This window comes from Equus caballus, chromosome 19 (genome assembly GCF_041296265.1).
Source record: "Equus caballus isolate H_3958 breed thoroughbred chromosome 19, TB-T2T, whole genome shotgun sequence".
NCBI classification, from domain to species: Eukaryota; Metazoa; Chordata; class Mammalia; order Perissodactyla; family Equidae; genus Equus; species Equus caballus.
In genome coordinates this window covers 44,941,929-44,954,969 of record NC_091702.1, presented here as the reverse complement: position 1 = coordinate 44,954,969, position 13,041 = coordinate 44,941,929, and the positions used below count along the sequence as shown (strand labels likewise).

Sequence of the window (13,041 nt, the reverse complement as noted above, 5' to 3'; positions counted from 1 at the left end):
TCATAATGGGTGCGGAATGGGATGTGCATGAAGAAGCAGCCAAAAATATCTACTCTCTGCTAAAAAATTACCTTGGGTAATCCAACAGCCCCTAATGGGGATAGCGGATGTCAATCTATCCAATTTGCCTTGTGACATGGCTGCTGTTGAAAGTGAGACTTACTGCTCCATGCATCACCAAAACCCCGAACGCAAGGAAGGACACCATCTACCAACGATACTTTATTTGTTACCTTTCACAGTTAACAGTCAAGAGCAAATAATAATAACAAATAAAAATAACTTGCAAGGGGACCAGACATGAGACATAAACAAGGACACTGTTAACAGGAAAGAAAGCCTGTGCTGGATGTGGCTGCTCCCATTCTTGGCTGTGTGTGTGTTGGTGGCCACAGCTAAGCTTCTGTCACCAGCCAAGGCAGAGGCCTGGGGGGGTGGGGGGTGGGGGGGGGTGGGAAATACCTCTGGAATCTGCATCACAAGGCTGACATCTGGATCCAGAGCACAAGCCTCCTCTCTCACCAGCAGCCAGACAGAATGTCTGCAATTTCAAAGTGACTTCAAGCTGTTGCTCCTGGCGTTTTTGTCTTCTGGCCTTTTCCTAGGCTCTGAGTCTTGGGTAAGGCATGAATGGAGGAAGCGCCCATTTGCTCATTGAGGAGGACACTGTGAGGACGAAGGTGCATCCTGGGTACCTCCTCCCTGACTCATCCTCCCAGCACAGCTCCCTCCTGCCTCTCTTCCTCCTACTCCTGGTCACATTTTTTCTCCCTGCCTCTCCCACCTACTGGCATTTCAAAAACTCTAGAATGCAGCCCACAGCGGACATTTCTGGTCCAGGCCTTCTAATAAACGTCAAAAATGTCCTAGCCTCCCGGTCACTCCTCCCAAAAAGCTGAGAGAAGTGTCTTTTCTGTCCTCTTGGTGTGAGGCCAGGTCACAAGCTGTCTGGCGGTTCCAAAGTAATGAAATCCCCACATTGAGGGAGAGAAGCAGCACAGCTATTTTAACTTGTCAGAGGATGAACTTTGAGAACCTTAAAGGACAGTGTCTCCTCCCGTCCTCTGGGACCTCCACAGCTGAGGGTAGGAGTCTCCCAGAATTGGGTCATTTATCTGCAGGCTATCAATTCAAGAGCAACGTTCTCCCAGCAGTGAACAACGTCGGGGTGCTTTCCTCTGGCTTGGAATTGGTTGTTGTTGCCCCGAAAGGAAAAAAAAACCTAAACATTGTACTGATTGGAGAAAATCAACTATCTTGCAAGTGCTAATAGCATCTACGTGCATTCAATTTCACAGGTACTTAGTTAGCAAACAGGCTGTATTCATAGCAAACGGCCACGAGTCCATTCAGAGAGGCTAGACGTTGGGTGGAAGAAACATACCAAAGTCCAGTTCTTTATGGCTGCTCACTTCTCCATCAGTCTTTTAAACACTCAAAATAAAAGCTTACATTGGGTTGAGGGCCATGGATGGTTCAAGATTTCTACCATTCTAGACAAAAGGAGAGAAAGAGAGAGGGGAAAAAAACTCTCAGAAAAGAAGCATTCCAACAGAGACATATACGAAAATTTAGATTCATAAATTATTAACATTATTTTAATTAACATTATTTGAATACTATTATGCAAATCAGAATCTGTCATTGTGCTAAGTTCTTTATATATATTAGCTTATTTGATTTTTGTCTTACAAGGTAGGATTCATTTTGTCCGTTTCGTAGATGAGAAAACAAGCCCAGAGAAGTCAAGTAACTTGTCTAAGATCACACAGCTAGTAACAGGAAGGGCATGGCTTTGAACCTAGGTCTGTCTGACTCTAAATCTCATGCTTATTGTACCACTACAGGGCTCTCTTTAAAGGTTACACTTGAAGTAAGGGCTCCACTGACAAGGAAGAAAGGAAGTTTTTAACGAGTTTGCTGGTTAAGATGATGATGCCAACAGGCGTTCCCACAGGGTGTCCATTTTTGGCTATTGCTGCTAGACCCTGTGTCTAAGCAATATGATGCATTCTGTGCAAGTCATCTCTTTGTACACACATTAAACATTTAGACTTCCATGACTGGAGGAAACTTTATGTGCAAAATAAGCCATGGAATTTCAAAATAAAAATAAGTCGGGTTTTCCCAGAATGTTCAAAGTGCATTAAGATCCTCAAAGGGCGGCGTGCTCCCTGGGCCGTCTGCAGAAGTGAGACATGCACGCAGAGTGCAGAGCGTGGAGCCCATGCCTCCCTCCTCAGCCCCTCCCCACCCGCCTGTGTCCTCCTCCTCTTCCATCCTCTTCAGTTTTCTACTCTTCTGCATACTCCTGCCCATTACCTTCTTTCCCTTTCTGCCTAGTCTTCCTTTTTTTTTTAAATCATTTCTCTCCTTGCCCCCTTCTTTTCCCTCTCTTCTCTGGCCCCTTTCTCCTCTGCCTTCGTCGTCTCTCCTTCCTTCCATCTCAGTCCCTTGTTTCTCTTCCCTGCAAGAGTCTCCTCTGACAGGCTTTCTCCCTCCAGCGTTTCATTCGGATCACACTAAGCAATGCCGGCTACGATTATCAATACACATCTAAAGAGCACAGGCTATTCTCCTTGAAAGTCGCCCCCAGGGAGATAAAATACTACCAGCCTACCTTGCCTTATCTCTTTAGAAATTGATCAGGGTGCCTCGAAGTCTGCAGGGAGGAAAGGAGAGACCTGCCTTTCCATGGGCTGGCTGGAGAGGACCCCACAGAACCACGTTGTCATGCAACAGTCCTTCCCAGGCCTGACTAGATCCTAGGCCCTTAAACAGCCTGGGAATCGTCATCATAACCACTGGAGTCATGTCCACAGACACTTGTAATTTAAAGGGACCGTAAGGGCATTTAAATTAAGCTGCTCTTCTTACAGCTGAAGAAATAGAAGGCCAGAGAAATTAAGTGACGTGTCTAAAGTCAGCGAGATGGTCAGTGTTAGGGCCCAAGTGGTGGCTATTTACCATAGCAGGGAGCTTCCTCTGATCTTTCTCTTTTGATTTAAAAAAAGAAAACAAAAAAGCCTTTGGGGGCAGCCCCGGTTGGTGAAGATACAATAGCCAGGTCCCTACTCTGCCCTGGGGCATTCCACTCAGAAAGGCCCATCACAAAGCTCACTGACTCCCCTAATAGTCAGGGCGGGGCGCACCTCTCCGGTTTGTATAAGGGTTGTGTGAGCCTCTCTGGTTGGCATAAGGGTTCTGCAGCTGGTCGTCTCTGGAGATGTTCGTCCTGACTTTCGGGAAGAGGCTCCTGTCTGCTCCTGGATTGCTGAAGCCTGTCGTCTGCTGCAGTCTCAGATTTTGAAACTCATTGTCAATCAAGTTCTGTTCTTCAATATTCTTCTGTTTGTTCCTTGATCTGTAATCAGTAAAGGAATTAGGATCTGACAGGAGCGGAAAGTTCCTTGATACGGATGTTAGTATTCTTTTTAAAAAACGTTTTAAAGTTTTGAAATAATTTCAAATTTACACGTAAGTTACCAAAAAAAAAAGTTACACAGAGCTCCCATACATCCATCACCCAGATTCCCCAACTGTTAACATTTCCGAACCATTTAAGAGTAAGTTGCTGATCGGATGCCCCATTACCCACAATTCTTCATTACTTCATTCAGTGTGCATTCTCTCAGTTTAAGGACAGTCTCCCCAAAAGCTCCATGTAACCATCAAAACCAGAAAGTTAACATTGGTCCAATATCACCATGTAGTTCCATGGTCTCATGCAAATTCTGCTAATAATGTGAGTATTCTTAAGGGTGCTTTTGAAGGATTTACGGAAATAATAGAAATCAAAGAGAAAAGATGATTAGTGATGTAATTTTTCATTCAGGCAAAGTCAACATCTATAGAAGCACCTCAGTGAATAAACTGAGTTCCAGGAATAGATGTCTTCAAAGGAGAATAGAATGTTCCCGGTTCTGCCGCAGGCCCTCGAGGATCTCAGGTGTACGCATTCAAAGTCAAGTGGAAGTAGGGTCAGGGGGGTATCTGCCCCCGATTAACTCTGATGGTGACCCTTCCTTCCTTCCAGCCCACAGGCCATCGTCCTGTCCCTGCAGTGCCCTAGACTGTTGGAGTGGGGCGTAGGGCCTGCTGCATCTGTGACGCCCACAAGGCCCTCTCAGGGTGACAGTCACCTGTGCCTCAGTCACAATGGGATGTCGTAAAGGAAGACCCACTCACCCTATGACCCTGATGGCCAGCCAAGCCCACAAAAGGGTCCTGCCCTTTGACAACACTCCTGTCTAAGGTGACAGAGGAGAGGCTTCCTTCCCTTTAAAATGGGCAAGACGTTATCGTTCTTGGTGTGTTCCCAGGAATCATGAATCTGAGGCTGAGCTGGGAGCAAACCTTCCTCTGCAGCAAGCAGGAAGGAGGAACTGAGAGTCCGGCTGTCACAGGGTCACGAGGTTTTACAGCAGCCCCTGCACGCTGGAGACCCAGGACAGTCAGCCAGTCCTCCCGAGAAAGGAGGAGACGAGCTTGCTCCAGAATGCAATGTTCTGGCCCTTTGTCTGGAAAAGGGAAAGACACATTCCCCTTGCCCAGCTTTGAGTCCTTATAACTAAGTCTTTGGGGAAGAGTTAATATCAAAATACAATAAAAGAAGAAACGACATATTTTAGGAAGCTAAAATCTATTTATCTTCTCACATTATGGTGCAAAAACACCTATTGTGCCAAAATATAAGACATGAGCTAAATGTTATAAAAAAGTAGCTTGTTTTCATCAAAGTGGGTCCCCACTTGGCTCATTTAGACTGGAACAGAGATAGCAGTGCTCTCTTTCTCTGTTAGTGGAGGGAACTTTGGCATATCTACATTTGTGTTGAATAAATGAATGGACCTTACTTAAGTTCCTAGGCAGAACACCTCAGGCGCAAAGCTGAGAAACAGCCGTGCAGACGTAACAGTTCCTACTTTTTTAAAACCCAGGGGGTTCAGTTGAGGCTAATTTGGACCATTTGCAGCAAGGTCCTGGGCAGGGGAGTGACCTGATGAAAATTATATTCGACAACATCAATGGAGTTAAATACTGTTAACAAAGAGTTTCTCATGACATCAGGAAATGGTTGCTATGTCACGTTATAGTGTTAAGCAAAAATAAACGTCAACGAAATTTTTTAAAAACACGAAGGATACAAATTATGTATATAATATCATTTAAAAAGATAGAAAAAACCCTGGAAGGATATATGCCAAAATGTTCCTTTTGTCAGGGTGCGGAGTTTTGTGGGTGAATTTTTATTCTGCTCCTCTACACATTTCTCTATTTTCTTCCATGTTCATGTACAGCTTATATAATCAGAAGAAAATTAAGGTAAGAAAAAAAACGTCAATGGTATTAGAGAGGGCTCGCGTATTTCCCTTCCCTTGCCTGGGAAAGGCCAGGTGTGTTTGGGAACCAGAGTGTAATGCCAGTGGTGCTATGCCCTTGGAAAGGGACGCTTCCATTCCCTACCTCGCTGAGATGATCAATGTGATCGCCATGCTGAGAATGAGGATGCCAGCAATAACGCCCACGATGGTGAGGATCAGCTTAAAGTCTGAAAGAGAAAAGAGGAGAGTAGGAACAGCCTCCTACAAGCAGTTCCCTACTGTCTACTGCATAGGCACGTGTGTTCCCAGGGGCTCCTGGCTGTGAGGACCATCAGGCTCTAGTCTCCAACCCCTCCAGGACCAGGGTGGGTGGGTGGCTAACCTCCATTAACCCTCTCCTCCCACAACACCAACTCTGTCTTCAGAACTCAATCAGAAGAGACAGACTTGCCAGATAAAAGACCATAAACACAAAGAAGGCCATGGTGGTAGGGCCTTCCTGGGCTTCATGGGGGATGGGACCAAAACCGAGGTCCATATGCCCTCCTTACCTCTGCTGCCTTTGCCTACCCACCCTACTTGACCTTGCTGATAAGCTGGGGAAACTAGGTTGGAGTTAAATTTGTCAGTAATAGAAGAGCCAGGTAATGGTTTGATAGAATTGATGAGGGAAGAGTCTGGAGGTTCATTGCCACTCACTCTCCTCCTCAAAATCTGGCCTGTCTATTGAGCGCTTGAAATGTGGCTATGAGATGGCCCGTGAGTGTAACATCCACAGCAGATTTCAAACACAAAGGATGAAAAAAAAATGTAAAATATCTCATTAATATTTCTTATATTGATTACATGTTGAAATGATAATATTGCTGATGAGTGAAATAAAATGTTATTAAAATCAATTTCACCTATTTGTCCTTACTTTCACAAATTTACTTAGAATTTTTAAAATTTGAAATTAAATATGAAGCTCACATTATACTTCTACTGGACATTGCTGCTCTAGACCCCTTTGTCTCCTTCTGCTACATAACTGCCATATATGTCAACTCCAACCTGGATTCTTGGAGCCACAGACCATTAAGTCTGGAAAAGACCTCAAAGGTCATCCAGTCCAAACCTCTAATTTTATAGATGTGAACACTGAAAGCCCAGAAGAAAGAAATGGCTTTAGCAGATCCAGCCTTGCAACAAAGTACAGTAGAAATTAAGAGCATTTCTCATCACTAACTTCGTGGCTGGCTGGGAGGCGTTGAAGATGGAAGTCATATTTCCTTCATCTTGGATCACTGCTCTTTAGTTCATTATGTAAAATTAAAATATAAAGTAGTTTAAAATATAATGTAGTATTGTCCAATCTGGTGGAGGTGGGGCATAGGAGAGAATGAAGCAAGACATCCTAAACTAGTAAATAGCTCAGAAATAAAAATATTTGAGTATTTCAGTACCTGGTTTCGAGTTCTGCCCTCCAACAACCACTAACCTTTTTGGAATATACTATTCTTTTATCCTTTCTAATGGCAGAAAATGCGTATTTAAGCTAAGATAGGAAATTAATATAATGTTAGGATGCCCTTTGCTGACCTGAGACAAGTCCAGAGGTACCAGCCCACCTCTTGGGCTGAGTTCTGTTATCTCCTATAGGAGAGGTGCTGCCTCTGGTGACCTAGGGCGGGCATGGGATGGTGTGACCCAGGAGACATACGGGAGACAGATTTTGTCTCTTTATGAAGGGAACTGGGGACTTTGGGGGACTGATCAGAATTTTGAATGTGGTCAATCTTTGTTTCTCAGATGCTTAATAACAAAGCAAGACTTTGGGGGCCGGCCCAGTGGTGCAGCGGTTAAGTTCTCATGTTCCGCTTCTCGGCGGCCCGGAGTTCACCGGTTCAGATCCTGGGTGCGGACATGGCACTGCTTAGCAAAAGCCATGCTGTGGTAGGCATCCCACATATAAAGTAGAGAAAGATGGGCACGATGTTAGCTCAGGGCCAGTCTTCCTCAGCAAAAAAGAGGAGGACTGGCAGTAGTTACCTCAGGGCTAATCTTTCTCAAAAAAAAAAAAAAAAAACCAAACAAAGCAAGACTTTCATACTCACTGTCTTCACAGTTGACTCCGCTGAAGCCAAATGCACACCTAAAATACAACAAGTAATAGGCAACCATGGTAAAGCGTGTCTGTGGGAGTTCCCACCCCACCTCTATGTCTTCCTTCCCATCTTCCTTTCCCTCTCCTCCCCCCTCCACTCCTTTCTCCTTCTCCCCTTTCTCTTTTCTTCCTTACACTCCCATTCTTCCAGATGAGCACCCTCCATGGAGCTCTGGAAGGTTGAAGGAGGTACACAATCCTATGTGGTCTCATTTGCTACCGACTGGATATTCCATCCTCTGAGCTCCAGGAAGATAAAGCAGTTCAGGAGAAGCTGAACGCCAGAGGCATGGAATATGGTGGGACCCCCTCGGCCTATGAGGCCACATGGCTCTGCCACTTACTTGCTGCCCCGTGGGCTGGAGCATGTTATTTATTATATTCTCTGAGCTTCAGTTTCCTCACCTGAAAATGGAGAACTGATACATTCCTGAGAGTGTTGTTGTGTGAGACATATTACCTAGCGTGGCTCCTAGCACACAGAGAATTTTCAAGAGCTATTGATGATGATGATGCTCTGTACCTACCTACTTATGCCAATGTACCAATTTCCTGACCCTAAACCCATATATGCATTGCAAGCTCTATCCTTTTTGCCTAGCTCCAGCTGTGACAAGATAAAAAAGGAGTGATTTCTCTTACTCTTGACAGGTCCCTTGACCATCTTGCTTGTAGCCCGGCAGGCAGTCACAGCCAGTGCTCCCATCACTCTTCACAAAGCATTGCCTCTTGTGCTCTGCGTTGCAGGTATCAGGACACTGTGCACCAGAAGCTTCAAAACAGAGTGATTTCTGAGTAATTTTCAGGAACAACCTCTTCAACCCCAAAGTGATATGTCACAGAATAAAATTTTTTCACATTGCTTTTCCTAAGTGAAATGAGGTGTTCATTGGCTCTGCACATGTCATGCCCCCTGGGAACCTGCACAGGTGCTGCGTCACCAGCTCTTAGCCAAGGCTCCAATCAGGTCCACATGTTTCTAAAGCCAAAATTCACATCCCTCAGACTCTGAAATGCTCATGGAAACTTGAGCATTAAAGTTTGTACTTCGCAAATACAAAAGGAAAGAGGCTAGGAGTTGAAGAACATTTAGAAGCAGGTGGAACACTTACCAAGACAGAAAGGGACCTGCAGGTTAGGTCTGGTCAGCCCCTCTTTGCATGTGCACAGTACACCACTGCTGCAGTCATCTTGAGCATCCGTCTTTTGACAGCCATAGTAATCACACCGTTCTTGGCCTGAAAGGCACGGATAATTCAATACATTCAGCAAGATAATATGGATAAAGTATCTTGCAAAAGCACTCCATTGCATTGTAGTTATAATTGTCTTTTAAGAAGTTTTGGGATTTAACAAACGAAAATCTGGGATTCTGAATTCCAACTCCCTAGTCCTCTCTTCCATAACTATTTTCTTATATTATTCAATTCAAATTAATTCAATCCAGGGCAGTGCAATCACGTTCAAGTTCAAGTAACTCTTTTGCTCCTAGCTCTGTGCTGGGTTCCACAAGGAACACAGAATCTATATAACTTTGGGGCCCATCTTTGTAGAGTTACTTGTTTGAACCCATAGAGAGTCTCATCAAGCAGCTCATAATCTAGACTTTAAGTACAATGGGAATTCAGGGGCTCAAGGAGCTAAAGATAACATCATGCAGGAGCTGGGAATTGGGCTAAGTCTTGAAAAATAGGGCAGATGTGAACAGTCAGAGGACAGGCAAAGTCTGTCCAAGTGCAGTAAACAAGGTATAAAAGGAAGCGAAGCACTCTTGTCGGGAGTGATGGAACTGCACTTGGGTACAGGGGATGCAGGGTGGCAAGCTGGAAGAAAATGGAGAATTCTTGGGTCTTCCATTTATTGGCTGTGGGCTTTCTGTTCAAACATTTGATTTTTGATGGGTCCAAATTCCCTCCGTCTATAAAATGGGGCTAATAATTCTTGTTTCACGTGATTGTTGTGAGAATTGAATGAACTAATGTAATGCAAGTGCCACTCCAGGAGCCTCAACAAATAACCATTCTTCTGTTCATTCATGGGTAGAACAGACTTTGAAGGCCAGGCCAAGGACACTGACTTTTATCCTATAAGCCTGAGAATGCACTGGCAGATTTTGAGCAGAAGCACGACATGAGAACGCAATCTTTTAAGAATGCTAGCCTTGAAGCAGGTTGGAAGGCATTAGGAATAAAGAGATGAACCTGAGACTAGACTCGGGGAAAGAATAGGAGGAGGCAGAGTGGTCATGTGGTTCCTCTCTTCTAAACATTCCAGACCTGTAACCAACCTTCTTTCACCACCTGTCATTTGAAAATGCCTCCAACTAAAAGGGAAAGAGACTCTAGGCCCTTTGGCACAGAAGAGAGAATCTGTCTTTGCAGCAGAAGCCAGAGAGCAGGAAAAGGGGTTTCCCTCTAAAAGTTCTGAGGCCCTCATTTCCATGTGCTGGGTGGTTCATGCTCGCTGGCCATCTCTACTGGCATCATTTAGTAATTTGTTCATGTATCTTAGAGAGCATGCTTAGTCTCAGAGTGGGGAGATGTTGAGAGGAGTTGTTAAAAAACTCAATTTTCAGAGCTGAGGCCAAATGATTTCAAATATGCAGGGCTTGTAGCCAAGGCAATTACTAAGGAGAGCCAAAAGGAGACAACTGCACAGGGGACTCCAACTCTCCCTTGAAGAATGCACTGGTTATTTTCAGCTGGCGACCGCTCTGAGTGGTCAGTCCCAACGCTGATGGGGACCCTCAACTCCCTCGCACTTGCTGGCTAGACGTCTCATCTAGCCAAATGCAGAGTGTATGATAAGGTCTTGTCTTGCCTTGCTGACAATTTCATCTTCCAAAGGGTAGAAGTTCTGACTGCATGACTTGCTACTCAGGATCAAATTCTGACCCCAAAGAGAAATTGATTGGCAGACACAAGTCATGGGTCTCTTGGAAGACAAGGACCAAGTGATCACCAGAAAGAGGAGCCTGACTTTGAGAGAGTAAATATTGCAACATGTAGCAAGGAAAAGATGTAGTTCCATGGCATAAGACTCTGGAAGATGAAAATAGTTCTTCAAGAAGGTAAGAAGCTCTGAAAACGTAATTCTATCTGTGCGGCTGCAAATGATCCCCATGAGCTATAAAGTAAAAAAATGGAGGAGAGGGTCAGGTAATTTAAGAAACTGGCATGGTTTGCACAGGAAGCTCTCAAATGAGAGAGACAAACAAAATATGGAAAGAAGGTCCTATAACCAAAGACAGATATTTAAAATGTGACAGAGGAAGTTTAGAGTTCAAGTGAGCTCAGGCTGGCCACGAAAAAACCCAAAATAATCGACAAATAAAAATTTAGAAGTCCAACAACAAAGAGCAAAGAATTAACATGAAATATGGGCAAGTGAATGGAGTTGTGTGTGTCTGTGTGTTTTCCATGCTACAAGAGGCTCATGAAAAGGCCAGGCCTGGTGGTGTAATATTGATGGATGACGTGAGAAAAGCAGAATGGCTCTACAACTATTTTTCTCCAGTCTCTTCTGCTGGGACGTAACACTTAGATGGAAAAGAGTTGAACGGACGTTGCTAAGGGGATCGCAGCCCAACGAGGGGGTACAGTGCAGAGAAGCCCCCATCTTGTCTGATAGAATTGCGTTTTATCCCAGAGCATTTACATTCCAAGTCCTGAGAGATCAGTGAGAATCTCTGTGAAATCTTGAAGAAAGAGAAAATGTGCTGGAAAAGTGTAAATGCACAGGATGTGTTCATATTTTCAAAAAGAGAAATAAGTTTTGCATACTAGCCCAGGGAGATTACAGTCATCAAAAAGCAAAAATTTAAGAGACTAAGGAAGGAGTCTTAGAAGCAGCAAGAAGAAGGATGAGGGAGGCAGGAAGGCAATTAGGAGAATGAGGGTGGAGGCCCGGAGAAGGTAAAGATACCAGTGTCAAATGCTACAGAAAAGTCAAATAAATTGTGCCTCAATGGAGGCCTTGGGGTTTGGCAACCAGGACTGAGAACCAGTTGCCCAAATCTTCCCCTGGGGCTGGCCCTAACAGGTCACTTCTGAGAGGGCCAAAGCGGGTTGACTGCAGTAATAGTGTCAACTAGTCACGCCTTCCTGTATCAAGTGCTTTGGTGGGACCCTGCCGCACTGTTCGTGGCCATGTGAATTGCTTTGGCCATTAGGATGCTGTAAATGTGACGTAAGCAGGGACTTGGGAAACACCTGTGCATTGAAACATCCCCTCTTGCTCCTCTTGAAACCCTTGAGGACTAGCCCGCTGGACGATGAGAGACCATATGGAGCAGAGACGAACCGTCCATCCGAACAATCACAGATCAGTCAGCCCCCAGCAGACCCGCCCAGCAGCTAACGGCAGAAGTCGAAGTGAGCCAAGACCGGCCTAGATCAGCAGAACTGCCCAGCTGAGCCCAGCTCCAATTCACATCCACAGAATTAGGGTGTTCCAATAAATAAATAGTTGCTGTTTTAGGACACTAAGTTTCAGGGTGGTTTGTAACACAGCAAAAGTGAATTGTTATGACATCCGAAATTAATATAATGTTTTAAGTCAATTGTGCCTCAATTAAAAAAAAAAGGTAAATTGTTACAGCTATGCTGTGGGCTTGTGTATCAGACTAAAGGGAAAACGGTATGGATAAACTTTCTCTGATCATTTAGGAAGCTGTAACTTGGTATAAAGCCCTTTCATTTCTCCTTCCTTCATCTTCCCCTGTCTGGAGACTCTTTGTTTAAGGCTGCCTTCCAAGAAGAGGAACAAACTGGTCAGTCTGATGACTTGGGAGACGGCTGGAAAGGAGCAGAGGCCGAGTGAGAGAGGAAAGGGAGGAAGAACGGACTGGTTGAAAGGGACCTTGGGGAAGTCTGTGGATATTCAGGCATCCAGGTCTTCTTGCCCCCTGCTACATACAATGGAAAAGTTTGCAAAAAGGTAGGTACGTCTTTAGTAAACTTTGAATAGAATTATTTAATACTTACGAGCATATGTTCTAATGTCACCTGAGGCGTCAGCGATTGCTTTTTGAATTGTATCAGACACGCTGGTCTCGTTTTCTTTTGTAGTTTGTACAAAAATGTTTACTACCGATACATTAATATCCTGCTCACCAGCACGCATTTCAGATCTCGCTGAAGGAGAAGTGCTAAAAATGAAATGAATCCATCACTTGAGGAATCGAACGGAAGGATCAACAAACAGGTCTTCAAACCTCCCAGACTCCCAAATCTCCCGCTCTAGTCCTGACCCACTGTCCTACATCCACAACTGGGGCCCAAATATGGAGGCCTGGGGTTGCAGTAAGATGGCAATTTACAGGCCCAGAGATGAATATTCAATGTGTATTCAGAGGAAATGTATGCCTAAAACAATGTCCTGCTGGAGGACACTGAGGAAAATTGTGGACAATCATTTTTAGGATCTAAGAGTCTGGAGTTAACCAGAAGTAGAACAAGTAACATCCGAAATAAGCTGTCGCTTTCTTAGAAAATCAAGAGTAGGTCTCCTGCCGATCTGTTCAGTCTCACACTTGCACTTGGAGAGAGACAGAGGGATGTGTGTTCCTCC

General features: G+C 44.6%; 1 protein-coding gene across 2 annotated transcripts in view; it reads right to left on the bottom strand.

The window, feature by feature from the left end:
• Window positions 1-209: 209 nt before the first annotated feature.
• Window positions 210-13,041, bottom strand: part of MUC13 (mucin 13, cell surface associated) — a 30,200-nt gene continuing 17,368 nt past the window's right edge. The window contains exons 6-12 of one of the 2 annotated variants that reach the window (XR_011429213.1): window positions 12,456-12,619; window positions 8,583-8,708; window positions 8,113-8,242; window positions 7,421-7,458; window positions 5,467-5,551; window positions 2,621-3,364; window positions 210-1,493 (exon numbers count right to left, since the gene is read on the bottom strand). Coding sequence is in view for 1 of the 2 variants with exons in the window: in XM_070243682.1 (XP_070099783.1) it covers window positions 1,486-1,493; window positions 3,153-3,364; window positions 5,467-5,551; window positions 7,421-7,458; window positions 8,113-8,242; window positions 8,583-8,708; window positions 12,456-12,619 (763 nt within the window). In the remaining variant the exon portion in view is untranslated. The remainder of the gene's footprint in view (window positions 1,494-2,620; window positions 3,365-5,466; window positions 5,552-7,420; window positions 7,459-8,112; window positions 8,243-8,582; window positions 8,709-12,455; window positions 12,620-13,041) is intronic. The other variant, XM_070243682.1, reaches the window with a different exon arrangement.